Here is a 27,791-nt window from a genome sequence, read left to right as displayed (position 1 = left end):
CACCTTAATTGATAAGTGATTCAACAACCATATACATAGTGTGATTTACTGAGAGAGAGAGAGAGAGAGAGAGAGAGAGAGAGAGAGAGTGAAAACGACTAGAAATTTGGAGAGATTTTGGGATGGATTGTTGAAAAACGAAGATTCAATTTTCTTCTTAATTTTTGAATTTTCCATTTGAAGATGTATTACTGTGCCATCCCTTTTACCCAGAGGAAATGCCGGTATGGTATAATGAATTATTGGTACCACGGTAGGGACTAAATTCAAAAATATTTATGAACTATGTATTTAGATGTTGTTTTGTTAAAATGTTGTTAACCCATTTTTTAGTTGTCTTTTCACCATTGGTCTCTTCTTTTCTTGTTTGAAAACTTTTTTTTTCTTTCAAATGATATATTTAAAGTATCGTCAAAAGACTCTTCAAATGAATTTGAAATGTAAAATTTGATTTAAAGCGTTATATTAACCAAAAGAATTATAAAAGGCTGCTTTCTTTTTCCCAGGCAGCCGCCGGAGTATAGCACAGGCCCAATTTACACAATTATGTTGTTGTTTATGTATGCCCAATTCTTCCTGTCAATTTCACACGCGTTATAAATTTTCAATTGAATTCTTATAAAATGTAAAAATCCGTTTCCTGATGGAGAAGTTGCATTTTATGAATTGAATGGCACTGCTTTCTGATCAGTTTACTACATATGTTTTGGTTTGTAATTAGATAGCCGTCATAAATCGTATTATATGAGAAGTGTAACAAAACAAAAGAAGCGACCTCCATAACATATTTCTGAAGCATCTGGCGGAAATTAAATTGTCAAGACCAATAACCATAACAGAAACTCCTATTTTTCTGCTTCAATTTTATTTCTGACTTTTACATAAGCAAACCGGAATTGTGAAACTTGGAACTAGAGTTAAAACATTTCTTTCTCTAAGTAACAATTAATACTACATTACAAAATAAGTTACTCTCATGATGAACTACTTGAAAGTAGTCTTGGAGGCAGAGGAGTATAGCAATGAAGATGCAGAAAAGCTTGTGTTGTTGCTTTGTGGATATAAATTTGGCATCATTGCTGTTGATGAAGAGTTGTTATTTTCTCGTTGCCCATTTGCCGAACCTTCGCTGGGAAGCATGTCAACTTTCATGCACTCTTCTCTTTCCTGCTTTATTTCCTTGATCATTGCTGCTACATCTTTCATTGTAGGCCTATCATCTGGGGTTGGATTCACACACAACAAAGCCACTCCTAAGGTCTGCAACATTTCCTCTATTTCAACTTCTGGCCGCGCCCGCAAACTTTTATCAAGCACTTCGATAGCTCCTCTCTTCTGCCTTACCCAATCCACAATGTGAAGCCCTTCTGGTATTGTGGGATCAATTGGTTGCTTCCCTGTTAACACTTCTAACACAACAACTCCATAGCTATACACGTCACTCTTTTCTGTTATCTTCATCATGTAGCCATACTCTGCGTGCACAAATTGGATAAAATACAAACAGTTCCTAGTGAGCATTAACATTTTAAAGACATCAATGAAACAATTCTTGTTGATGTTAGTAAATGTGATGAAATTGCAAGTATTTTGAACTAACCTGGAGCTATGTAACCATACGAACCGGCAACAGTGTTAGAAGACCGAGCAAAATCTCCCTCAACAGAAAGCTTGGCAAGCCCAAAATCAGCAATATAGGGTTCAAATTCAGGACCAATGAGAATGTTGTTGGCCTTAATGTCCCTGTGAACAATGGGAGGAACGCAGTCATGGTGTAAATAAGCCAAACCTTGAGCTGCCCCCAGTATAATTAGATACCTCAGCTCCCACTCCAAGCAGCTGTCTCTTCTTTCATGGAGAAGACTACCCAAACTCCCATTAGGCATGTAGTCATACATGAGCAGTCTTGTATTTCTATTCCAACAGCAACCCAAGAACCTAACAATGTTCTTATGGCGTATTGAGCCAAGAGTCTTTATCTCGGCTGAAAAGGAATCGCGAACGCCACCAATTCCAATCTTATCATTTTGACAATCATATTCTGCAGCCATTGTTGTTGGCCACAGCTTTTTCACTGCAATGACTTCGCCATTTTCCATTTCTGCTCGATAAACAATCCCTGAACATCCCTTTCCAACTACACTGTCTTCCACTAGACATTTCAAGACTTGTTCGACTGTGAAATTCAGCTTCTGAAATGGTGTGAGTTGCCAGGGCAATGAATTGCCTCCCATTTCTGAATCGACATCATCTCCTACCATTTTCCCGGCTCGAACAACAGCAAATGCCCCAAAGATTGCCAATGCTATAGTGAAGGTAACAAGCAATGCAATGGCAATTTTAAGTTTCTCTGACTTCCGAAAACCACCACCATTCCCCATTCCAACTGTTGTGGCATTGCTCAAGAAACATGACTCATGGCCTCTAGAACATAATCCCTGGTTTCCTGCCATCTCTGTTGCTGACAATTGTCGAAACAGCTTGCTATCTGGTAGATAGCCGGTGAAATTGTTGTAAGAGACATTTAGAGAAACCAGGTTGTCAAGCCCAGATAATGCTAATAAATCACCTCCAAGCTTATTGTGCGAAAGGTCCAATATAGATAGTTTGTTTAGAGCGGAAATCTGAGGTGGAATTGCTCCTGATAATGCATTCCAACTTAAATTTAGAGAAATGTCAAGACCTTCAATTTCAAATAGCTCTACTGGAATTTTACCAGAGAGCTTATTGCTGCTAAGATCAAGCGATTGAAGACTTTCACAACGACCGAGAGAGGATGGAATTGCTCCAGAGAGGGAGTTCTTACTAAGAATCAGCCTATTAAGCGATGCAAGTTGGCCAAAACTTTCAGGAATGAGACCTACAAATTGATTTACAGAAATGTCTAGTACCTGAAGCCTAGTGAGTGAAGCTAAAGAGCTAGGTAAAGTGCCCCCAAGGGTATTGTTGCTTAGGTTCAACATCTGCAGTTGAGTACAATTGCCGAGCTCATCTGGAACTGACCCACTAAGACGATTTTCCGACAAATCAAGGAAATTGAGATTATTGAGGAACCCAATTTCTTTTGGAATGACTCCTCGGATTCTATTATTTACAAGTCGGAGTCTAATAAGAGAACTACAATTACCAATCTCTGGAGGGATCAAACCTGAAATGCCATTAGAAATCAATAGAAGCTTTGTTAAATTTTGAAGCTGAAATAGGCCAGGATGTAAGCTTCCAGTGAGTGCATTGTGTGACAAGTCTACGGCTTCAAGGCTCCTGCAATTAGCTAATGTGGATGGAATGCTTCCTTCCAGCTTGTTCTGCCAAGCAAAGAAGACTGTTAGCTCTGTTAACATCCCAAGCTCTGCTGGAATAGAACCCGATATCTGATTAGTATCGAGCTGTAGCTGTAAGAGGCTGGTAGCATTGGAAAGCACTGGTGGGATTGAACCAGAGATGTTGTTGTTACTCAACATAAGCTCTTCAAGACTCGAGAGGTTTCCAAAAGACTGCGGTAGGCTTCCGGAGAAAAAATTTAAAGAGAGATCAATAGTCTTCAAGCTTTTGCAGTTACCTATTTCCTCAGGAATCGCCCCATCAAAGTTGTTTTGCCAAAGTAACATTTTCTCCAGCTTTTGCAGCTTACCCAACTCTCGCGGTAGAGAACCTGAGAGATCATTCTCATAGAGAAACAAATCAACAAGCTCAGAGCAGTTGCCTATTTGCGGAGGGATCTCACCAGAGAGCATAGTAGTGTAAACTGATAGTGATTGAAGCTTGCTCAGTTTCCCCAGCGAAGCTGGCAAGGAACCGGCTACTTTAGTGTCGGCAAGACCAACCACCAACAAACTCTGGCAATCTCCAATCTCATATGGGATTTTTCCTGCGATGTCTTTGTTTCCCCCAGCACGAATAACCTCTAGGTTTACCAGTTTTCCTAGCTCAACTGGAAGATTCCCACTTAAATAGTTATCGAATAGGAGGAGATTTTTGAGTTTGATGCAAGCACCAAGCTCTTTTGGAATCTCACCAGTAAGCTGGTTGGAGTTCAAAATCAAGTCCTGAAGATTAATGAGCTTCCCTATGCTTGAAGGGACGCCACCAACAAGACTGTTTGAACTAACATCAATAGTTGTTAGTTGAGTGCAGTCTCCTAAATCAGGTGATATTGGTCCAGTGAGATTAGAACCAGAAATGATGAGCTTTTGAAGGAAAGAAAGAGAAGAAAGATTTGAAGGAAAGGGAAGTTCAAGCTCAACTGATTGGATGTTGATTTCAGTAACAAAATTTTGAGGAGAACAAGTAATATGCGACCATTTGCATGGATTGGAATCTGAAGGATTCCAATTAGACAAAGCTGAAGGTATTGAAGAAGACTTGTGAAGCCAAGAAAGTAATGTAACAACTTCAACATTTGCAGCACAAGCAAGAGATGGTAAAAGAGAAATAAGAAGGAAACTGATAAAGGATTGGCCCAGCATTGGATTGTGATGGTGCCGGTGTTTCTTGGAGAGTTGTTGCCTCGGCATCGGCATTGCCAATTTGCTTCAAATCCCAAACCACGCTTCTTGGTTTTGCATTGGGTCTCTCTTTTCTGTCTGCTCACTCTTTCTTGTGATTCTTTTATCAAATTCACTCTACTGATGCTGCTACTGCAATTCTATTTAGTATTTGCTTTGCAAGCAAGTAATAAAAGGATTAGACAAAAAGAAGTGCCAAAAAACAATAAAAGATTGGCAACCACTCCACACTACCCTCACCATCAACTTTGCCTCGGGGTTCTGTTCCTTTGCTACATTTTATAGTTTTTTGTGTCTTAACAGGCCTTATTACATCACTCATTAACAGATACACCATGTGTTTTTGCATTGTTTTCCTCAATATGGTGTCCGTTTTATTGTTGGTAATCGAGCCACTACTCCTTTGAAGGGCAAGTCACAGCACCATTGATTCTTTCTCTCAGAAAGAAAATTTTGGTTTCAAAATTTCACAAAAGCTGTTTCCTTAGTGTTTCTCATCATAACAATATGCTATTCATGAATGACAATTTGTAATTACAACAAGCTAGCATCTGTAATTTCAATAATTTCCCATATCAAATTTTTGTCCACTTTGTATTTCTCTGCTTACAAACAAGTAGCTATGGCCAATATAATTGTCTAACAAAAAGAAAATTATGCTACACAGTTAACAAGAATAGCATATAATCTTTTTATGGGACAGATGAAACGCTGAATGCAAAGCATTTGTATTACACTTGGTAATAATCACAAAAACAGATCCACACACACGCATCATCTTTTCTTTGTCCAGTTATACTTGGCTACTCTGTTTCTTTTACAGATATGTACATATATTCAATATTAGTGTGAACACAAGTACTATTGGGTTTCCAACCACAACTATTTCCTCTATTCATTATATCAATTGATTTGAGTTTTTTTTTTTTTTTTTTAAAACCCAAAAAAAAAAGGGCTACAGTAAGCTTTGTTTCCTAGATTACCCGGCCCTAGCTTGTAATTGGCTCAATAGCCAAAGGTGCTCTAGGTCACAAAAAGTCAAAAAATTAATTTAATGTAACAATATTTAGCACATCTTTTGACTGTTGCTTTGGTGCCAATAATAAACATAAGGTTATAAAAACAGCTAGCACAAAAATAAAGTGTAACTCGAGCCAAGTGTCCTGAGAAAGTAGCTACCAAGAGAAAAATATTTATAGTAGTGAAACTAATATTTGAACATAAAGGAGGAAACGGGAATTTTTTAAGTGTTGAAATTTAAGAATGAAGGGCATCCCTGATTTTGAGGGTAAATCATGTGGGTGAAGTAAAGTTTAGCTATTGGCTTTAATTAGCTTGACTAAACCTGCACTTTTTTTTTTTAATATTTAATGAAAACATACATGGTAAGGTTTGCTTAAAATATATTCAAATGCAGCAAGTAGGTCCAGCAATTTGAAGATAAACAAAGGTGCCCCGAGCCCAGAGTTCCAGGGAGTGACCTTGGGAACTCCCACTGTGGAATCTACACACGTTTTGTTTTGACGAAATCGTTTTTAAAATCTTCCCACAACGATCATCTCTCCTGCTCACTCAAGTTTGAAAAAGAAGGTGCCATTAGCGATTAGCCCCCTAAACTTTGTGAAGATAATAAGATGTTCAGAACCACACTCACACCTTCATGGCTAAAAGAGGCTAACGCTATATAATGCACTGCACAATTCTTTCTTCGTTTCATGAATTTTGGAGAAATATGAAAATTTTCAGCTTTATGTACCAAAAAAATAATAAAAAGAATTCTGGTAATATCTCTCATCTAAAGAAGTCAATTATCAATCAATCAATCATAGCAGTATTAAAAGTTTTAGAGCTGATGGTTTCGGTAGATTTCTAATTTATAAATTTTAATTATACGTGAGATTACAATGAATTTTTCCTTTTTCCTTTTTTTTCCTCTTCAAAATAATCTTTCAAGTAAACAAATCATAAGCACATTTTGGGCCTCCGTCATGTCATAAGGGCTCCAATAAACAGGCCCAAAACAATGATCCAAAATTGATAATGGGTGACAACAATCTTCTGTGGGCCCATTGCCTCCAAGATTTTGAGGCTGAAAAATCCGTCGTCCCCTTTCGGCTTTCAGCTTTTGGCATTCTCTTCTTCTCTCTTTTTCGAACAAACAAATAACTAAAGATAGGCAGAGTTTTGAACACAGTCCAAGTTTCTCGTACGACTTGTACAAAAAGTTTCATTGCAAGATCGTTAATTTCCTTTCTTATACGTACAATTGCAATTTTAAATTCTGAAGGAATCCACGAGTATACACACATAGTTAATTTATATATATATCATGGCTTCTGCACTTATTCTCCATAATATTTGTTGCGTTTCACCCTACTCTCCACTTCTTCACTCGAATTCATTATTGAAGTCGAGGAAGCAATCCCTGCTGTCTGATACCCAAACCAGGGACCTGAAGATTCGCAAACCTCGCTCTTTCACTGTTGTCTACGCTGCTCAATCCAATTTCTTGAAAGGTTAACTTCACTCATTTTCTTAACTTTGTTTTTTAAATAATTTTGTGCTTTTTTTTGTCTTTTTATTTCTTTTTCTTGAATTGGGTATGGATAAATTTTGGAATTTAATGTAATGATAGCAATTTGAACTGATTTTGTCTTGTGTATGATGCATGTTAGTTTGTCATATGGTTATGGTTCTTTGTTAGTTTATGATATGTGATTGCTTCATACATATGGTGAAACCAGGAAACTGAGGCTTTGGGACTTCTGATGAAAACTTGATTATTTTTAGGAAGACTTAATATATTGAGAGAATTTGCTGCCTGTAAGTACCAAACAATTAAGAATTGAAGTCTTTGATTGTAGACCATAATGCAATGTGACTCCTCTCCATTGATGATTCTAATTAAAGAGTACTTTGAATCATCTTTTTATTCTTCGGCTGCTTAACCTGTTCGGTGGTTAATTAGTTGTATGAATTTAAGTGAGACTGTGAGACTAGCCGAGTTTTTCAATTTTGTTTTCAAGCTGTTTTTGAAGATATTTCTGGATATTGTGGAGTTCGAGATGATGTGGACGTCTCTGTTTTGTTTTATACGAGTTTAGTGAAGTGCATATTAAGAAGATTAGGTTCTCCAATTCATGAACTTTTATCAGCCAATATTCATTTTTTGTAACCTGCCAACAGCCATCTCCTTGAATTGTTTTAGGGTAGACTGTAGGGCAAGATCTAATTGTCAAATTATTTAAATCCTCGGTGATCATATTCTGAGAGTAAACTTGTGCTGTATTTTTCTCGTAGTCATTAAATGATGGGATACTTTTGTTTCTTCTAGAAAGTTGTGACCTCATATTTAATTCCTGGTTGGTCCCTTTTATACAAGTGCACAGGCTCTGGTCCTGCTAATTTAAGTAAACAACAGAGTACATGTGAATTTCTTTGCTCATATTCTCTGCTAACTCTCATTAAGAATTCTGTTAAATAGCTGTTCAAACCGTCTGGAAGGTTGCGAAGGATGGAATTGAAGTTGGAACCAATATGGTGCCTGTAAGTTGATTTTTTCTTGCTTCCAATTTTTCCCTTTGATATGAAGGTTACCAGTTAATAGTATTTTGTTACTTTTTGTTGCTAGGAAACTGTACCAAGACCAGTTGCAAGGATTTCCATAACAGTAGTTGCACTGAGTGTTGCACTTTATGTACTCAAGTCATTCCTCTCTACTGCTTTCTTTGTGCTGGTATGTTGCTGTACTTTAAGTGAGATTTAATGTGATAACTTTATCCGCTCCATTTCAAACATGGCTGGTTATCAACAGCTTCACCATGTTGCTCATGTGATGTGCATATTTCAATCAAGGGCACGTAACGGCTAGGAGTGTATTTATTTATATTTATAGCATCATGATTCTGAATTTTGGCCAATTTTGGTGAGTTGAAAATTTGGCGACACTTCATAGTTTCTCCTGGGATCCCACATTTTGGGAAGGTTCAAGAGTTTTCATCCGCTGCTTGAATCATTTTCAGTAAATTTGTCAGTGCTCTTCTTGAGCTGACCGATCAGTTTTGATTTGAGGCAGACACCAAGTTGCTTAAAATATATGAACTTGTTATGGTTTATTTCTTTTTTCCTTGGAACTAGCTTTGTTTGGCCTTGTGACTTCATTTTTGCAATTCATTAAATTATATCTTAATTGCACTGAATAGTATATTCTCTGTGATAAACAGGCCACAATGGGACTTGCATATTTCATATACATTGCTTTGAACAAAGATGATCGACCAAAAGGAGGTGCAGATTCCACACCCACAGAGGAGGACCCCGTGGAAGAAGCTAGAAGAATAATGGAAAAGTACAAGTGATGGCTGCAGTAACAGTTTAACTAGTTGCAAATCATTTAAATTTTGTTTGATTCAATTATCTAAGAAAAGTTCCAATGTCGCACCCAATAGAGGGAATAAACAAGTGCTTAATTATGGATTATGTATATAATTTATTATTATTATTAGATGTAGGGCTGGCAATATATTGACAGAAAAGAAGGTAAATTTGTCTTGAACTTGCATCGACGCCTTCGTCTAGTCTACTCCGCATTAGACATTACCATTTAATATTTGTCTTGATTTCAAGTGAACATACATGTACAATCACCTTTCTTGGCGTTATACTTGAGTTTAAACAACAAAATAAAAATAAATAAACGAACTTAAAAGCTTTATTTCCGAACTTGAAAGACATATACTTAGGGACTGATGCATCAAGTTACAAAGATGAAGTCAATAGCAGGTGCTTGAACACCTACTGTTGTTATTTACTTGATTATTCTTTCCCTTTTTCGCTCCTAGTCTTCCATGCTGATAATGCACCTCAAACCCTCCCCTTTCACCATGTACTCGAAGGCTTTATTGATTTCCGAGAAAGGGATGCGATGGGTTATAAACTTCTCCAGTTCCAGTTGCTGCGCCGTATTGTGACAACAATAATTTCCAGACGGTGAAATTGATGGCAATTAACAACGAATAATAATAACACATCTAAAACTTGGTCTTGAAGAAGAAAATCGGATTACCTTGTTCATGTACATATCAACGACAGAGGGCAGATCAGTCCGCGGTTTGTAGTTCCCGAAGAAAGTTCCTTTGAGGGTTCTTTCGTTAAGTACATTGATCGGCTTGGTCATGAACACTGCATCCTTACTGGGGACTCCAACGAGCACAGCTACACCCCATCCCTGCATTGTTCGAAATTCAAAGTTCAGCACAGCGAGAATTGCATCCATGCACCATTAGCAATGAATAGAGAGCGCTTATTGACATACATCATGAACACACTCGAAGGCTGAGATCATGTTATCAATGTTGCCGGTGCACTCCACACTTCTGTCAACTCCACCGTTCGTCATCTCTGCAATTACCTGTAAGATTTTAAAGTGCTATTGAAATAAGCTGCTGGTATTTCCACAAAATGATTCGGTGATGGAGTGTAGATCACGAAACTAAACCTCTTGAATTGGTCTGTCATGCTCACTGGTGTTGACAAAATCAGTTACTCCAAACTTTTTGGCTAACATGCAAAGAGTATAAAGCAATAGATTAGTTTCAATTTCTCCTTTAAACAAACTTTAATTTCCCACATTAGATAAGGATCAATAAGGAAATAACTAATGTTACCTTCGTCAAACCTCTTGGAGCTCCTATCAACACCAATAATTCTTGATGCTCCAGCAATTCTTGCACCTTCTGCAGCCTAGAGCACATATGGATCGGTAAGAGTAGCTCTATCCATGAGGAATTAAGGAGAACCTTCTACATGATTCACAGATTTGTCTAAAACTCACTGCTAAACCAACAGCTCCGAGGCCAAAGACAGCGACTGACGAACCCCTTTCAGGTTTTGCCACATTTAGAGTTGCACCTAGCCCTGAAACTCGTGGAGCGGTTAGGTCATTTTACCAAGGAGAAAAAATAAAATAAAATAGTTGAAAACAAATTTTACTAAGAATAACCTGTTGAGACGCCACAACTGAGAATGCAGACTTTGTCCAAAGGTGCCAGAGGATTGATCTTTGCAACGCAGCCTGAATGAACGACAGTGTACTCGCTAAAGGTGGATGTTCCAAGGAAGTGATTTACAGGCTCCCCATTGATGGAAAACCTAGATTGTCCATCAGCAAGCATGACTCCCCTGACTGGGTTTATTCTCAAAAGGTCACACATATTGCTTACATCCGACCTGCAGTGTCTACAATCCCCACACTCCCCTGTAAATACCGGGAGTACGTGATCCCCTACTTCAAGGTCTGAAACACCTTCCCCAACACTTTCCACAACCCTGTTATAAGATTGAACTTAGCTATGATAATTATAAGTTTGAATTTGTAACATGAACGAATTGATCAAGAAAAACAGTTCTGATGCAATTTAATTCAACAGGATTCACATTGTAGCATACCCTGCTGCTTCATGCCCAAATATGCGAGGAAGCAAGGGTGTCTGACCCTGAAAACCAAAAACAAAATTCCTGGGGTTAAAAGAATTATGCTTTTGGCTTAGCATTTCAATGATCTGCGGGGGCGTGGGAAGTAGAGTATATTATTGTCAATTGTGACAGACCTTGGACTCCCAGAAATAGAGATCAGTGCGGCAAAGAGAGGTGTATTTGATCTTGATCCTCACTTCCATGGCCTGTGGAGGAGCAACCTCCACATCCTGAATGATCAGCGGCTTCCCTGCTTCCCAAGCAACCGCCGCTGCAAAAAATCAAATATGACAAAAAGCGAAAAAAACATTAAAAAAATGAAAAAGTTAGATCAAGTGGTCAAATTCATTTCGACAATGTATATAATATACCTTTGCAGGTAAGAATAAGACCAGCAGTGCTCGACATTGGTGATGATTCCCAATGAGAATGAACACAAAGCTAAGTATTGTTAAAGATAAGGAGCTTTAATAATTGTGAACCATTTATTAAGCACATGTTTTCGTCGTGGCCACAATCTTCCTCCACAGCAAAATCAAATAATGCCAAACCATTCAAGTTTCAACACGTGATCTATGGACCCTGTGCAGAAGGTTTAGTCTAAATCCAATGATAAGTAGAGAAACGTTACTGCGTAGGATGATGATCGCTATGTATTTGGACTGAAGCAAACGAGACGAATATCAATACGGTTCAGTTATGTTGGAACCGTTTTAAAATTGAGTACTCATTCATAATCACGATGATAGTTATAAAGTGTTTTTTATTATTTATCACTTTACGTGTGGGTATAATTCGTGCTCGACCTTAAAGCAGCTCTAAAATAGTCGTGACCATATCAATATTTCCACGCCATCCACTAACTAATTTCTTATGGATGATATTTCTATTTTTTTTTCTTTTTGGCCCTTAGCTCTCAAGTAACTTCGAATTTAAAATTTGGTTTGAAAATTAAAATATTATTGAAAACCTATTTTTAATAATTTTATAGTACACGCTATTGATATAATATTTGAACATTGTTTTTAAATTTAAAAAACTGTGAAAACGTGTTTTATATTTTAAGATAATAATATGTCAAGAGGAATGAAGATAACAGATCAAGGGTTTCGAATCCAGGTATACTTAAAAATGCAACGAAGCCCAATTCATTTTCCTAGTGTGATTCCACATTACTCTTGCTCGCTGGACAGCAGAGGCTGAGGCCTGTGTGGTCCCGTACCTTATTCTTTGGGGATACATTTATCATAGTTAGCCTGTTTGGGAGTGTGGTGAGATAATTGAGCTGCTAAATCTTAATTATTAATATATTTGTTAATATTTATAGTTGGACTTTAATAGCTTAATAAATTTTTTTCCCAACTTCTACTCTACAGCTATAGTTTTTACTCCACAATAACTGTAACTTAAAAGATACAACACTTCATTCTCAAACACACTCAATATGTTCTTCAGTGAATAGTGTGATCTCGCTTGAATTCACATGCATTTGAAATAGGTTTAACCCACGAGCTATGAATGTAAAGACAGTAAGGTGGTATTGTATATGACAAAGTGTTTCAATTGCCACGCATAAACCCACATCACATCCATTTTAATCACAGTCTTCTGCTCAAACCTACTCTAGGGTCTCTATTCCCTTTGTTTGTTACTTAGCTTTTGATTGTGGTATCTAAAATTATTTATGGAGATAGATTCTCAATTTTAACCCATTTATATGAGAGAGGAGAGAAAATGGTAGAAAAAGAAAATAAAAGCGGAGTATGTGAGTATTTCGGTTATTCAGTATTTTCGTTATTTTTTATTAGGGATATAATTATATATTTTGTTAGGTTGTTTCAGTCTACACATATTTAATAAAAAGTCTACTGGGTTCTGAATTCATATAGGCAAGGTTTTTACCCCAAACTTGGGGAAATATAAATGCTTATCACAATTATAATTGGGGAGATATAATTAAAATTTTATTTTGTTAAGGCGGTGCTATATATCAATTTCTCCCAAGTTTGGAATGATATGAAAATATGTGAATTTAGGCGGCTATCAACTTATAGTTTATCGAAAGTGGTTTTCATAATTGTCTAATTACTTGATGAGCAACAAGTCCTTAAATAATAATAAGGGTGACGCTATATACACTTTAAAAAAGTATTTAATCCACTAAAAAAGAAAAGAAAATTAAATTATAAACTCATTAAAAGCACATAAATTTGTTTCACATCATTTACAATATATTTTCTTTCGTCTCAATATTTAAGATAATTAATTAGAGCTTAGATAGGTCGTCGTTACCCTCCTCTTCTTGTTGAGATTATCCTACATCGCTTGTGAATGGGGTTGGTGCTGACTTTATAAATGTAAGAGAAAGGCTCAGCAATTCACCCCTGAGCTGGCTTTTGGGGTTGAGAAAGTCGCAAGACCAGCTAATACTAGTATTAGAATGAGAGGTTGTGTAATTTTATTACTTGTGTGGTTAAGATAGAAGAGTCTTTAACGTGCATGATTAAACTATAGTCATGGAATTATGGTATTTGAAAGTCTAGACTAAGGGATTTGCTTTAGATGAAAGACTTATACGAACCCATTAAAGATGAAAATGTTAAATTCACTGATTCAAATGATAAGAAATAGGCTCAATTGAACCAGAAAACTGTTGGTACTATTAGGTCGCGGATTGATTAAAGTACGTATCACCATGTCACGAAAGAATCTAAGGTTGATTTTCCTTATAGGAAATTAGAAACAGTTTATAAGTAGTTGGCAGCAAAGAACAAGCCAATTTACTAAAACTAACTATTTCCCTCTTTAATATATGTCATTCTTTGTATAAGATCAAATATTGCTCATATAATTGTTATAGTCAGTCGATTTCTCTCTAATTTAGGAAAAATAATTAGATAATAGTGAAGTAGATTCTTAAATATCTCAAAGGCACTTTTAGAACATGTTTATATTTTGGTGGTGACAAACATATGTTACAAGTGTACATAGATATAGATATAGTAGGAGATGTTGATTCCAAAAAATCCATATCATGATATTTGCTCACCTTTGCAGGGGAGCAATCTCATAGTAGTCCAGACTTAGTAATGTGTTGCTTTGTCTACCACATAAACAAAATACATTGTGAATTTGTGATCACTAAAAGTTGTAAAGAAACCTTATGGATAAAGAATTTCCTATGAGAGCTGAGTGTGAAACAAGACAGTAATGTTGTTTACTTTAACTATCAAACTACCATTCATTTGGTAAGGAATTCAACATACTATTCAAAATTTAAGTATATTGATGGGTATCATTAAATATGAGACGTGCTTAAGAATATTTACACAACGGATAATAGATCAAATATGATGATAAAGTCATTACCCAAGGAGAAGTTGAAAAGTGCAAGTAGAAAGAGCACTTGGTGGTGCCCGCACATGATTTGAAGAGGGAGATTTATTGGGACTCATCTCATTTGGGTCGCCCAAATGCTTAAAGTTTAAAAAATTAACTTGACATGCAATTATCACTAAGTTTTGAACTTAGATGAAATCATCCAATAGAACATGTAAATGAAAGTAGGTGATGCGGTAGCACATTAAATAGGGCTGATCGGATTTTGTGAATTGGACATCAATCTATATTTGATCCATAATTTTACGAATTATAGATTTTTAATCCAATCCAATCCATGGTTTGGTGAAATTCAATGCAAATTCAATCCATACGTCTGTAGATCGAATGCGGATTTGACCTAATCTATATCTAATCCACCATTTTGCGGATTAGTTTGTAAGTTAAAAATTTTTAATTACGTCTTATCCATAAACTAACTAAATAAAAAAAAATATATAAATGATTTTACTGGCCATCAAATTTAAAATTAAATAAGATTTAAATAAATTAATTGTTTAAATAAAGTTAGAAAATGTATTCAAAGTTTCAAAATATAACACATCAAAAAGAAAAAAAAAATCTTGTTTGTTTATATCAATACATGAAAATTAATTGTCTAGGAAGTTATATTTTTATTTTATATTATTACCGGATAAGATATAAAATGGTGTTAATATAACTATATTTTAACTTATTTATTTATTTGTAAATATAATGTCATATTTACAAGTTTTTTTTTTTTTGCGAATTCGCAGATTTTTACAGATTCACAAAAGTAACATTTCTAATCCATCGACTGCGGATTTTTAAATTTTCAATCCAATCAAATCCACCAACCCATGGATCGAATTTATATGGATTAGACGAATTGAGCGGATCGGATTGGATTATGAACACCCCATTGCCAGCACATATATATACCACAAAGCGTGAAAAGGTAAGGGAGAGAATAAGAATTGGTGGCAAGGGTCAATCTTTCATTAGACAATAAAGAAGCGACTTTACTCAGTTTTTCTCTTAAATTTAAAAGGTAAATTCTTGGCACGGCCTTCTATATTTTTACTTGTCTTGATCTTATTTTATACTGTTATTTGAGATATTTATTTATTAGAGAAATAAATATTAAGCAGTTAATGTAAACAAAGATTGTCGAGAATCTTAACATCTAGTATTATCAAGAGAAGAACTTGTTCTGTAAATTGTAATCCTATTATTATATTGTGAATGATTATATCGGATTACGATCCCGTGAATTTTCCTAATTTGAATTTTCCACATAAAATTCTTATAACTGATTTATTACTTTCGATTATATTGGTTTAATTTCTACTTATTTCAAGAAGAGAGAAAAAGTTAATTTCTACTTAATTGAAACTGCTTGTGCGGTTTCTTTCCCAATACTTTTTAATGAAATGGAGACCATAATTACAACCAATAATAGAAACAAATTGCAGCTATTAGGATTTTATAAGATCACTCAGGAGTTGTTCAAAGTTGCGAACAATTTGAAATGATAGCTTAATACAATAAGAAATTTAATTGTTTTATGTTTTATTTAATTGAATTTTAAAGGAATGACAATTATATTTAATATTTTATTTAATCATAAAGCTTATCCTAACAGTAAATTTGATTATAAATATTTAATAATATAATTTTTTTTTAAAAAGTAAAACATATAAAATTACTTTAAAGTATAAATAATCTCATTCTAATAATAATGATAATAATGAGAATAATGATGATGATATAAATATAAATAAATAAAGCCGCAAACATAAATTTCAACTGTAATTCAAAAGACAATCTCATCCACACAGAAAACTCAGAACTCCACTCTTTTAACTCACGAAACACGTCTCAAACAAAAAAGAACTCAAATGAACTTAGCAACAATTTACAAACCCACAACAACAAATTCATCACCACACCCATCTTCTCAATTCCCAGAGATCACAAAATGCAAGAGCATGCGAGAATTAACTCAAGTCCACGCCCACTTCATCAAAACCGGCCAAATCCGCAACCCACTTGCTGCAGCCGAAATCCTTCGCTTATGCGCCGTCTCCGATCTCCGCGACTTAGAGTACGCGCATAAGGTTTTCACCCAAATTCGTGAACCCAATTGCTTTTCTTATAACACTATCATAAGAGCTTTCTCCGAGTGTAAAGATGATGATGATTCATTGCATGCGTTATTGGTTTTTTATCAAATGGCCTGTGACGGCTTTGTGTTGCCTAATAAATTTACATTCCCTTCTGTGTTAAAAGCCTGTGCTAAAACAGCGAGGCTTCGAGAAGGAAAGCAGGTTCATGGCTTGATAGTTAAATTTGGATTGGTTTATGATGAGTTTGTTGTAAGCAATCTCGTTCGAATGTATGTTATGTGTGGGGATATGGATAATGCTCATAGATTGTTTGATAAAAATGTTGTTGAGTTTGGAAATAATGGATTGTTATTGAGAGATAAGAGGAGGCAAGAGGGTTATGTGATTTTGTGGAATGTGATGATTGATGGGTGCGTTAGACTTAGAAATTTTAGAGCTTCTAGAGCCTTGTTTGATGAAATGCCTCAGAGAAGTGTTGTGTCATGGAATGTGATGATATCTGGGTATGCTCAAAATGGGCAGTTTAGGGAGGCGATTGAGATGTTTCGTGAGATGCAAAACGGAGATATTTGTCCAAATTATGTCACATTTGTTAGTGTTCTTCCTGCAATTTCACGACTTGGGGCTCTTGAATTGGGTAAATGGGTGCATTTGTATGCAGAGAAGAATGCAATTGAGATTAATGATATCCTCGGCTCTGCACTGATTGATATGTATTCTAAATGTGGGAGCATTGAGAATGCAATTCAAGTCTTTGAGAGGATACCCCAAAGGAATGCAATTGCATGGAGTGCTATGATTGGAGGGTTTGCCATGCATGGTCGAGCACAGGATGCTCTTGATTGTTTCTCCAGAATGGAACAAGCTGGTGTAAAACCTAGTGATGTTGTGTATATTGGTCTTCTGAGTGCTTGCAGTCATGCAGGTTTAGTGGAAGAGGGTCGGTTAATGTTCAACCACATGGTAAATGTCACTGGTTTGGAACCTAGAATCGAACATTATGGCTGTATGGTTGATCTTTTAGGTCGTGCTGGTCTTTTGGAAGAAGCTGAAGAGCTTATACTGAATATGCCAATTGAACCGGATGATGTGATATGGAAGGCCTTGCTTGGTGCTTGTAAAACTCATGGAAACATTGAAATGGGGGAACGTGTAGCAAAGGTGTTAATGAAATTGGCTCCTAATGACAGTGGAGCTTATGTCGGTATATCAAATATATATGCTTCTTCAGGAAATTGGGAGGGGGTTGCAGAGGTAAGATTAAAAATGAAACAAATGGACATAAGGAAAGACCCTGGTTGCAGTTGGATTGAACTGAATGGTATGATACATGAATTCCTTGTGGAAGATGATTCCCATCCCAAAGCAAAAGAAATTCATTTAATGTTGGAAGAAATTTCCAGCCACTTAAGCTTGTCGGGTTATAGGCCAAAAACCACACAAGTCTTGCTTAACATGGAGGAGGAAGAGAAAGAAAGCGCCTTGCACTATCACAGTGAGAAGATTGCAATTGCGTTCGGTTTAATCAGTACAAACCCTGGAACAACACTTCGGATAGTCAAGAATCTGCGAATTTGTGAAGATTGTCACTCTTCAATGAAACTGATCTCAAAGATATATAAACGCAAGATAATTGTCAGAGATCGAAAGCGATTTCACCATTTTGAAAATGGATCATGTTCGTGTATGGACTATTGGTAAAACTTCTTACTCGTTTGGCCCAACATTGTACTGCAACTACTTAAGGTATCAGGCATTGTTTATTCAGAACTTTACATTAGAGTGAATGAAATTACTTGAAAATCTTAACATGATTAATATAATTGCATTTTAATTTAATAATTCCCCACCTTTGAGTACCTCATATGTTTTTAGCCACAAGATTTGACAATGAATTGAATGGAACGGAGTTTATTCCTCAATAGCTGCATTTACTTGTGCTGAAGGATGCCTTCGTTATTTTTCTTAATGGCTTTCCAGCTAAAGGATCTTGCCTTTCATAATAATTGGGCTGATTTCCCTTACCCTCCTGAGGCAATTGTCTTTGACTTGGGCTCCAATTGATATTGTGGGTAACATGACTCGTTGGTGTTGTGAAATGAAAGTTGTGAGAAATAAAAATTGATAGTATTAGATAAATATGATTTATAAATTATAATTTTGATAAAAATAGTATATTAATTTCGATAAATTATAGTCATTTGGGATTACTTTTGAGAAGTTCAAAAGTAGTTTTGAAAAGCTAAAAGTTTATTTTGGTGTTTGATAAATTTTTAAAAAATTATTTTTGGCAAAATCACATCATCTTACAGAAGATTTAAAAAAGTTATTCTTTCCTTATTTTTCAAAATCTTATGTAGAATGAGATGATTTTGTCAAAAATGATTTTGAAAAGTAAGGAATGAATAACTTTTTTAAATTTGATTTTGAAAATTACTTTTATACTTAATATAATTTTATATACATCTTCATATATATTACAAAAATTCAAAATTATCCTTATCAATTAGGAAATAAAATCATTAACTTTAAAGAGATTATTATTATTACCAATTATATTGAGATAACAAAATTAAAAAAAAATTAAATTAATAATATAAAATATTTATTTTAGTTATCAATTATTATATATATACAAGATTAAAAAAATTTATATAGATATTTATAAATGTGGAAATCAATTTTATTCACTTTATATTTAATTCAATTATTTACATTCTTTCAACAATTTAACAATAAGATTTACTGAACACATATAACAACTTTAAAACTCACAGTACTTTTAAAAATTAATTTTACCAAACATTTGACTAATTCTCTTCATAGCTGATTATTTTTACAGCACAACTAATAGTAATTATTTTCAAGGCTACGGTATTTCTAAACTGGCCCTTAAAACATTGGAACTATGAAAAATTTATTAATATATCGATAAATTAATAAATTATTTATTTTATGAAGAAATTTCTAGATTATTGTAGAATATGTTTTATTTGTCTTAATTTAGTATTTATTATGTGTTTCATTTGACTAGTAGTTAGTAGTTTTATATTGTTAGTAATTAGAATATTGCAGAGTTTTTGTTTTCCCGTACTATAAATGACATATAGAGCATGTCTCATACTTGTTGCAAAACGATAATGCAAACTGAAATTTCATATTACAAAAAAAAAAAAATGAGAAGTTAGAGATGAGATCCAAATCCAAATCAATTTTAAGAAAAAAACAAACAATACTGGGAATATATTTTACAAAAATCACATGACATGCCGTGTGGATTTAGTTTCAAATTAGGTAATTATTAATTTACACGGTAAGTAGATCCCATAGTAAAATAAGAATTTTTAAATGATTTTTTATAAATTAATCAAATTATTAATTTATTACATAGTCCCTAAGTTGTAACCGGTAAAAATAATTATTTAATCGAGTATTAAGTTATCAAGCTACTACTACATTAGTTTTTCATTAAACAACTACTATAAAATGGAAATCCCTTTAATTATCTTCCAAATCAAAATTGCAAACATCTTACCAACCATTCTACATCAACATTAGTACCAAAAGGATCTCTCTAAAGTCTTGAGACAATCAATATGTTCACACCATGCAAAGTCTGAGATGTCACCAATCAATATGTTTACACCATGCTTGACAAATTCGTGCAAATTGAAAATTCTTTGTGTCAAGCGTTAACGTACATACATAATGATGCTGAAATTAGGCTTAAATTTTCAAATTCCTTTATGGTGCCTCAGTCTACTTTGAAAAAGTAGTTAGGGGCTTGGAAAATATAATTAAAAGCATGATCCTCCAATATAGGTCAAGAATGCATGCAAGTTATAACCAAATTACCTACTAAAATTATCATTTCTTGAAAAGCTATTCATTAGAAGCCATGATTGTGTACTTGGGCTAAAAAAATTGGCTGTCAAATTCTGTAATTTTTTTATGGTTTTTCATTTTTCTCTCTCATATTTGGATGAAATGATGAAGAGGGACAGCCATAAAGGTCAAAGATTTGCGATATGATTTCGTATGAAGGTGGGGTGATGAAAAATCATAGAGTGTTAAGGAAACCAATAATTCATTAAGACTTGGCGTGAGTTTGAATAGCAAAATGCCAACAAAATACGTTACACAGTCCATCTTTTTTCCAAATCTGTGTGTCGTCGTCATATCTCAACCACTTGCTCATTCTTTTCAATTGCGTTTGAGGATTTAGACACTCCTCCAATAAAGTTTCTGCGTAGGATTCCCGGCGCATACTTGAAACACCAATTATTTTATGCATTAATTCCTTCTAAACAAAAAAATAATATTATGTATACTGTTTTCAATTATTATTATTATTTTTCAGAAAAGTACTTACTTATCCCCTATGTTTTTTTTTTAATCCAATATCCCCACCCTCTAACGTCTAATCTCGAAATAATAAAATCCATAACCAGACCCACGAATGAGTGAGATGAGATACACGTGTCTAAAGTTAACCTTAACATCGCCTTGTATATGCTATATAAGAGACATGTACTATCAACTCAAATTCAATACGTATTAATTTATTCATCACAATATCTAAAACAACTCAAAATACTCTAATTTCTTTCATTTGTTTTACTACTTATAAGTATAGAGAAAAAAATTTCAAGTGCACACGTTCATATTTTGTAAATAATTATTATAAAATTGACAAAAAATAATAAATTTTAATATTATTTGTGTCGTTGAAATTCACAACTTTTATAAGATGCATGAGAAAAATGTGAAGAGTGGAATATGAATGTCTAACAGAAACTTCATGTAACATGAAGGAAATATTAGGTGAACTAATTATTAATTTGACTCTTTGCGATACAAAAAAGTAGTCAAAACACATACATATACAGTCTTTACAAGTTAACTAGAATTGCATAAATGTTAAGTTCATCCGAATCCTAGCGTTAGTAGGAATTTTTTTAATTTTTTTTTTTTATAACTCTCACAAGTTTTCTATAATTATGCTAGCTGTAAAAAATATTCACCTTGAAGAAATCTCAAATTTTCGATGCAGCGTGAAAACTGAAAAGCATTGTACAAAAGAAGAAAAGGGCATTCCCGAAAGCATCATTTAGAAAAATTAAAAATGGCCAAGGCGAAAATAAGAGCCTGTTTTTTTTGGTGAAAATGACCCTACTTCATTAATATATGATTATCTTTTTTTTAACAGCAGAAATTTAAAGTTCATGCTTTCCCCCTTCTTCATCATGCTCTCCCTGTCCCTGTGCTGCTGTTCGCATAAAAAAGGCCATAGGACATATTAGATTCTCCTTCTCCTCATTCCCCTTTCCACTTGATGGCTTGGGCTTTGCCTCTCTTTTGTACTTTGACCCACAAGCATGTGGGCCCATGTAAGACCTCCTATGGCTTACCCAACACCATCATGATCTAGCTACACTCGTCATCTCCACCGTCAATCGTACGATGGATTTCATGGGCCCACTAAAGACTTCCACTCAATCGTTTATTCAACTTTTATGTTAAAAATATTCCTTTTTTCTCCAGAAAGACGAAAGTTGAAGAAAATTTCCTTTACTTCTTAATATTTGAGCTAATTAAATAATTAGTTCTTATATTTTCATCCGTTGATGGTTTATTTTGATATTAGCTTACACCAACCATACAAGCAAATACCACCGGCAGTGCCCATCCTTTTCTGCATGGATTTGAGTCCAATAATTTATTTCCTTTTTAATTTAATTGAATAGAGATCTATATTTTCCTATTAATGTGTACAGAGTAATATATTCACGAATATTTAAGTGATGATAGACATTTAGATTATAATAAACTCGATCCAAAATAGTTCAAAAGTAAATTTTTTATTATATCAAAAAAAAAATTTACATGATATGAAAAATATTATTTTATTCTTAAAAGTCATATTTAATAGCCACCAATAACGAAATTGACCTTTCGATAATATTTAAAATATAAAGACTCACTAAGTGATTAGTCTAAAATTTAGGGACTGAGAGGAAATTACCCTATTGCCGGCAAACTCTTTATCGGTGAGTCCTAATGTATTCTCTCGATATAACAGAAGCGATCAGCAGACGGTAGTAAAGAGCTAGCTGAGTGAGTTGTGTAACGGGCACCGAAAATTTTGGAAGGCTAATATTATGCATCAGCCCCCTTTTCTTTATTTTATTTGCATATTTCCTAAACTACTTTAGTTTTCTTTCGAAATCATCCTAAAGTCACAAGAATTTTTTTCCCTTTTTTTTTTTGTTTTTCTAGACACGCGTAGAATGATAAAAGATGGAAGATCATACGAACATATGAACTATCTCTGAACTTTTACTTTGAAAAGACAATGCCTGCTGCGTTGCTGTTGGTGGTGGCGTCCTGCAAAACCAACTTTCCAAAAAAAAAAAAAAAAGTAAAATAAAAAAATTCAAAAGTAAAAAAATTTATGATTCGAAAGGCGAGCGTGAAGGGAATTAATTAATGTCAAGAAAAAACAATCATCAATAATTTATTAATATGGCGCTCCTTTCAAGTGCACCTCTTCCCCAGCAACATCACCATTCAAATATCATGATTGTTTGAAAACTGAGCTTCGATTAACGTTAAACGGTGTATGATCAAGGAGGGGATTCCATTTTTACACTCCCATTTGATTATTTCAATTGAAATAGACAAATCATGACCGTAGAATTATTGGGCTATTCAGTGTATGAGATGAAGTTATATGCATTTTAGTCAACACTCTGTCAGCTTTCCCAAAAAGAAAACTCTTTCATAAAACTTCACAAAACCACACACTCAGTACCAATTTTACTTTTCTCCTCTTTGCTTCTCTTTCTTCTTTGTCCCTGCTTCGTTCATGGCGTTTTTGAAACTTTGCTGCTGCTACATTGTCTTCTTCTTCTGCCTCACTGAGTCTTTAGCTTCTTCGTCTCCAGCTTCTGCTTCATCAGACGTTGAGCTTCTCTTAGGAAAGATCAAAAGTTCACTACAAGGTGACGATGAGAACTTGCTTTTATCTTCATGGAACATATCAGTGCCTTTGTGTCAATGGAGAGGGCTCAAATGGATCTCCACAAATGGGTCTCCTCTTTCATGCAGTGACATCTCTTTACCACAATGGGCAAACCTTTCTCTTTATAAAGACTCATCTATTCACCTTCTCTCTATTCAGCTCCCGTCAGCTAACCTCACTGGGTCACTCCCTAGGGAGCTTGGTGAGTTCTCTATGCTTCAAAGTTTGTACCTTAACGTCAACTCACTCAAAGGAACCATCCCTTTTGAGCTTGGTTATAGCTCTTCACTATCTGAAATTGATTTGAGTGCTAATCTTTTTACTGGTGTTTTAGCTCCATCTATTTGGAATTTATGTGATAGGCTTGTGTCTCTAAGGCTGCATGGTAATTCACTCACTGCGGCTCTCCCTGAACCTGCACTTCCAAACTCTACTTGTAGCGACTTGCAGTATCTTGATTTGGGTAGCAACAAGTTTTCAGGGAGCTTCCCTGAGTTTGTTACTAGGTTTGAAGCTCTTAAAGAGCTTGATATTTCGAATAACTTGTTTTCAGGTTCCATTCCTGAGGGTTTAACTAGGTTGAGCCTCGAAAAGTTGAATCTTTCTCACAATAATTTTAGCGGGGTGTTGCCAGTTTTTAGTGAATCGAAGTTTGGTGCGGAGGTTTTTGAAGGAAACAGTCCTGCCCTTTGTGGGTTTCCTTTAAGAGATTGTAGTGGAAATTCTAGGTTGAGTTCAGGGGCAATTGCTGGTCTTGTGATTGGATTAATGACTGGAGCTGTGGTTTTTGCTTCGTTGTTAATTGGTTATGTGCAAAATAAGAAGAGAAAAAATCGGGGAGATAGTGAAGAAGAATTTGAGGAAGGAGAAGACGAGGAAAATGGTATGAGTGGAGGTAGTGCTGCTGGTGGTGCTGGTGGTGAAGGAAAGCTGATTATATTCCAAGGCGGCGAGCATTTAACATTAGAAGATGTGTTGAATGCTACAGGCCAGGTTATTGAGAAGACAACTTATGGGACTGCTTATAAGGCAAAGCTTGCAGATGGAGCGACCATAGCTTTGAGATTGTTGAGGGAAGGTAGTTGCAAAGATAGGAGTTCATGTTTGCCTGTGATACGGCAATTGGGAAAGGTTCGACATGAGAATTTGATTCCTTTGCGGGCTTTCTATCAGGGAAAGAGGGGGGAGAAGCTACTTATTTATGATTACTTTCCCAGCAGGACACTCCATGATCTTTTACACGGTATGAACATTTTGTTGTACTTTCTCTGCTTTTAATTTATGTGCCAGCCTCTTATGAGTGCTTTATTGCTTATACCACTATCAGACTAGGTGTAAGAGCTGAATCTCCTTTAATTGCCAAAGCATATGTAAATTGCTAAAAGATTGCCCTGCATTTACTTAATTGATTAAGCAACGGATAATTGTAAGAAACAAACACAAGAAGTTGCACCATTCATACGACACATTAAGTTGCCCAGGATAGATACCTGTGGAATGTCTCTTTGTTCCTTTGGAAAGTAGTATCTCTTATACTTTGTAATAGTGAATACAGGTGATTACAAAAAGGTGTCCACTGATGTTGGAAACTAAAGAGAACATTTGTTATCCAGAAACCCCCATCATTGTGATATCTCGACTATAATATGAAAATAAAAAATAACTCTGCTGCTAGTAATATTGAAACAAATTCCTTGAGCTTTAGCTCAAGTAGTGGCCCTCATACTATCTTTAGAGCTGGACCGCTTAGAGCTGTAGGACCAGTTGATGATCTCTAAGCAACTTCATTCTCTTCCAACAACTTTACATATTGCAAAATTATGAACAAATCCATGGTATCTGATCAAAGGATTGTGCTTCCTAACAGAATTTCAAGTGGCTGATAAGGATTGTCCTAGAAAATACTTGCATTTACTTCTAAAAAAAAAATGCTTGAATTATCTGTTCTTACTAGAGTGGTGTGCTGGCTTAGCCATATGGTATAATTTCGGAGGGTAAAGCCCAGTTTGAACTGTAGAGGCCTGTTAGGTTTCAGGGCTAGGTCAAGCTTTATAAAGGTCAGTGTAGCATTGACCGAGCCAAGGCTCAATTAGCGTTCTTAACTAAATGTACATAGATATATTGGATCATCTTAAGTTTAATGATTGTTGCTGTCTGTATGCTCAAAAGTCAACACTGAATTTGTTTATCGATGTACACAATGCCCAATGTTTGTCCCAAACTCAGTGTTAACCAATTGCCCACCTTCACACCAAAAGCAATGAAGGTTTAACCCAACTCAATGTCCATTCCTCCACCACATCGAGCAACCCAATTTTGTTTGCAGCATACGGCATATTTGATCAAATTTTATCGGAAATTTGTCATCATTTCTTTCAGATAGCTTACCAATTGACTGGGCTCTCTTATTAGTTTAGGCCAAGAGCCATTCTTACACTCATCACAAACAACTCCTTGTTATGTGCATTTAGCAAAGGGAAGCCCAATTGCTCATAATGTTTGGGCTCAGTGATACAATAAGTAAGGCTCATGTCCCTCAGTGAGGATCAATAAAGGAATCCACTTTTTCATTCCAACATAATCTAAAACGTGAAAAGATTAATGTTCTCTAGAAGTTATCGCATAGCTATTTGACCTTAATGATCCATTACTTGTTCAAGAGTTATATATATTTTTGATGTTACAAATTGTTGGGATAGAATTCAAGTTAATAATTCTTATTTTTTTATGTCATCTGCTTGAATGCAGATACTATAGCTGGAAAACCGGTGCTGAATTGGGCTCGACGACACAAGATCGCATTGGGTATAGCCAGGGGGCTTGCATATCTTCATACTGGCCATGAGATACCCATTACACATGGGAACGTAAGGTCCAAGAATGTGCTTGTAGATGACTTTTTTGTGTCTAGACTCACTGAGTTTGGGCTTGACCAGTTAATGGTCCCAGCAGTTGCAGACGAAATGGTAGCACTTGCAAAGGCCGATGGTTATAAGGCACCAGAACTTCAAAGGATGAAGAAATGCAGTTCCAGGACAGATGTTTATGCATTTGGAATACTTTTATTGGAGATTCTGATAGGAAAGAAGCCAGGGAAAAGTGGGAGAAATGGTGAGTTTGTCGACTTGACCTCGATGGTGAAAGTGGCAGTTTTGGAGGAGACGACAATGGAGGTATTTGACATGGAGATTATGAAGGGGATAAGAAGTCCAATGGAAGAAGGTTTAGTTCAGGCGTTGAAGCTTGCAATGGGTTGCTGTGCTCCCGTAGCTTCAGTTAGACCCACCATGGATGAAGTTGTGAAGCAGTTGGAAGAGAATAGACCAAGAAACAGATCAGCTCTGTATAGCCCAACTGAAACAAGGAGTGAAATTGGTACCCCTTTCTAAGCTTCTTTTTTTTTCTTCCCCCTAACATTTTCTTCAAATTCTGTGTTTTAATTATCATGTCCTGCTCTCTCATTAGATTCGCGAATGTAGGGAATAGGAATGGTGCAATATTTTCAAAATGAAGGTTATAATTTGGCAGATGGATTAGTTCTTAGGCACCTGTTTAATTCACGATATTGCATTCTGTAGTGTGGATTGTCTGAAGAATTATGCTAGAGTCTTGGCCATAACTGTATCTGTAATGGTGACTTCATATTCTCATACCAAGCTACATTTCATACGAGTAACATGGACTTTGACATGCAGTCCGGCAATTAAATTCTAAATGTTAAGTAGGTGAGCTAGGCAGCACATGCTTAGGCCTTCAGGCGTTTTCCCATCACATGCAAGTAATGTGGTATTGTCATTAGCACGACATAAAATTATGCACCTAACAAGTAAATAATCTCTAGTCCCTAATAGCAGTAACAAATCACTTGCCATCATGTGCAACTTGTGCTTAAATTGATTTTTAAAGCAGAGAGAGACACATAAGAGAATTAACTCTTAATTACAGAGCATAATGAAGAAAAAAGTGGGTACTACTAGTTATAATAACTCGACAGAGAATCTTTTGCTTATAACAGTCTAACGCCGTCCAAACAAAAGTGAAGTGCAAAGAAAATGAAAATTGATAGTTACATAGGCAGAAATGGGTGAAGTAAGCAGTTCATATGGGTGAAGATACTTGGGGGAAGGAAAAATAAAGTGAACAACACTACGGCAGCTAAACAAAGTATGCCGAGGTCGATCGATGAATGGCATTATGACAAGTGAAGTCATGTTCGCGTTGTATATGGGGATGACATATGACAATTTTTTTTGAAAAATTTTGTACATTTGTCAAATATCTGGTTGGGAGTTGGGACAA

General features: G+C 35.3%; 5 protein-coding genes across 6 annotated transcripts; 3 read left to right on the top strand and 2 right to left on the bottom strand.

Moving 5' to 3' along the window:
- Positions 1-795: 795 nt before the first annotated feature.
- Positions 796-4,770, bottom strand: LOC102618814 (LRR receptor-like serine/threonine-protein kinase RGI2). The gene is made up of 2 exons (XM_006480193.3): positions 1,601-4,770; positions 796-1,475 (listed from the first exon to the last, which is right to left on the bottom strand). Exons 1-2 carry the CDS (start codon positions 4,518-4,520, stop codon positions 985-987), a joined length of 3,411 nt encoding a protein of 1,136 aa, XP_006480256.2. The 5' UTR covers positions 4,521-4,770; the 3' UTR covers positions 796-984.
- Positions 4,771-6,618: 1,848 nt separating this feature from the next.
- On the top strand, positions 6,619-9,070 carry LOC102623558 (uncharacterized). The gene is made up of 4 exons (XM_006480123.4): positions 6,619-7,021; positions 7,990-8,051; positions 8,137-8,241; positions 8,729-9,070. The coding sequence occupies exons 1-4, from the start codon at positions 6,835-6,837 to the stop codon at positions 8,861-8,863; spliced, it is 489 nt and encodes a 162-aa protein (XP_006480186.2). The 5' UTR covers positions 6,619-6,834; the 3' UTR covers positions 8,864-9,070.
- Positions 9,071-9,194: 124 nt separating this feature from the next.
- Positions 9,195-11,515, bottom strand: LOC102623839 (alcohol dehydrogenase-like). Of its 2 annotated transcripts, none has more exons than XM_006480124.4 (10): positions 11,351-11,515; positions 11,114-11,250; positions 10,953-10,999; positions 10,507-10,832; positions 10,339-10,421; positions 10,172-10,247; positions 10,003-10,064; positions 9,820-9,915; positions 9,571-9,732; positions 9,195-9,459 (listed from the first exon to the last, which is right to left on the bottom strand). In XM_006480124.4, the coding sequence occupies exons 1-10, from the start codon at positions 11,385-11,387 to the stop codon at positions 9,343-9,345; spliced, it is 1,143 nt and encodes a 380-aa protein (XP_006480187.2). In that variant the 5' UTR covers positions 11,388-11,515; the 3' UTR covers positions 9,195-9,342. The 2 variants fall into 2 exon arrangements, with proteins under 2 accessions (XP_006480187.2, XP_015386404.2); XM_015530918.3 differs by having other exon boundaries at positions 11,372-11,484.
- A 4,639-nt stretch (positions 11,516-16,154) lies between these two features.
- Positions 16,155-18,310, top strand: LOC102624125 (pentatricopeptide repeat-containing protein At5g48910). Its single transcript, XM_006480125.4, has one exon. It carries the CDS (start codon positions 16,241-16,243, stop codon positions 18,167-18,169), a length of 1,929 nt encoding a protein of 642 aa, XP_006480188.2. The 5' UTR covers positions 16,155-16,240; the 3' UTR covers positions 18,170-18,310.
- Positions 18,311-22,883: 4,573 nt separating this feature from the next.
- LOC102624414 (putative kinase-like protein TMKL1) lies at positions 22,884-27,741 on the top strand. Its single transcript, XM_006480126.4, has 2 exons — positions 22,884-24,735; positions 26,241-27,741. The coding sequence occupies exons 1-2, from the start codon at positions 23,337-23,339 to the stop codon at positions 26,879-26,881; spliced, it is 2,040 nt and encodes a 679-aa protein (XP_006480189.2). The 5' UTR covers positions 22,884-23,336; the 3' UTR covers positions 26,882-27,741.
- Positions 27,742-27,791: the final 50 nt, after the last annotated feature.

Source organism: Citrus sinensis, chromosome 3 (genome assembly GCF_022201045.2).
Source record: "Citrus sinensis cultivar Valencia sweet orange chromosome 3, DVS_A1.0, whole genome shotgun sequence".
Taxonomy (NCBI): Eukaryota; Viridiplantae; Streptophyta; class Magnoliopsida; order Sapindales; family Rutaceae; genus Citrus; species Citrus sinensis.
This window is presented reverse-complemented; position numbering and strand designations above follow the sequence as displayed.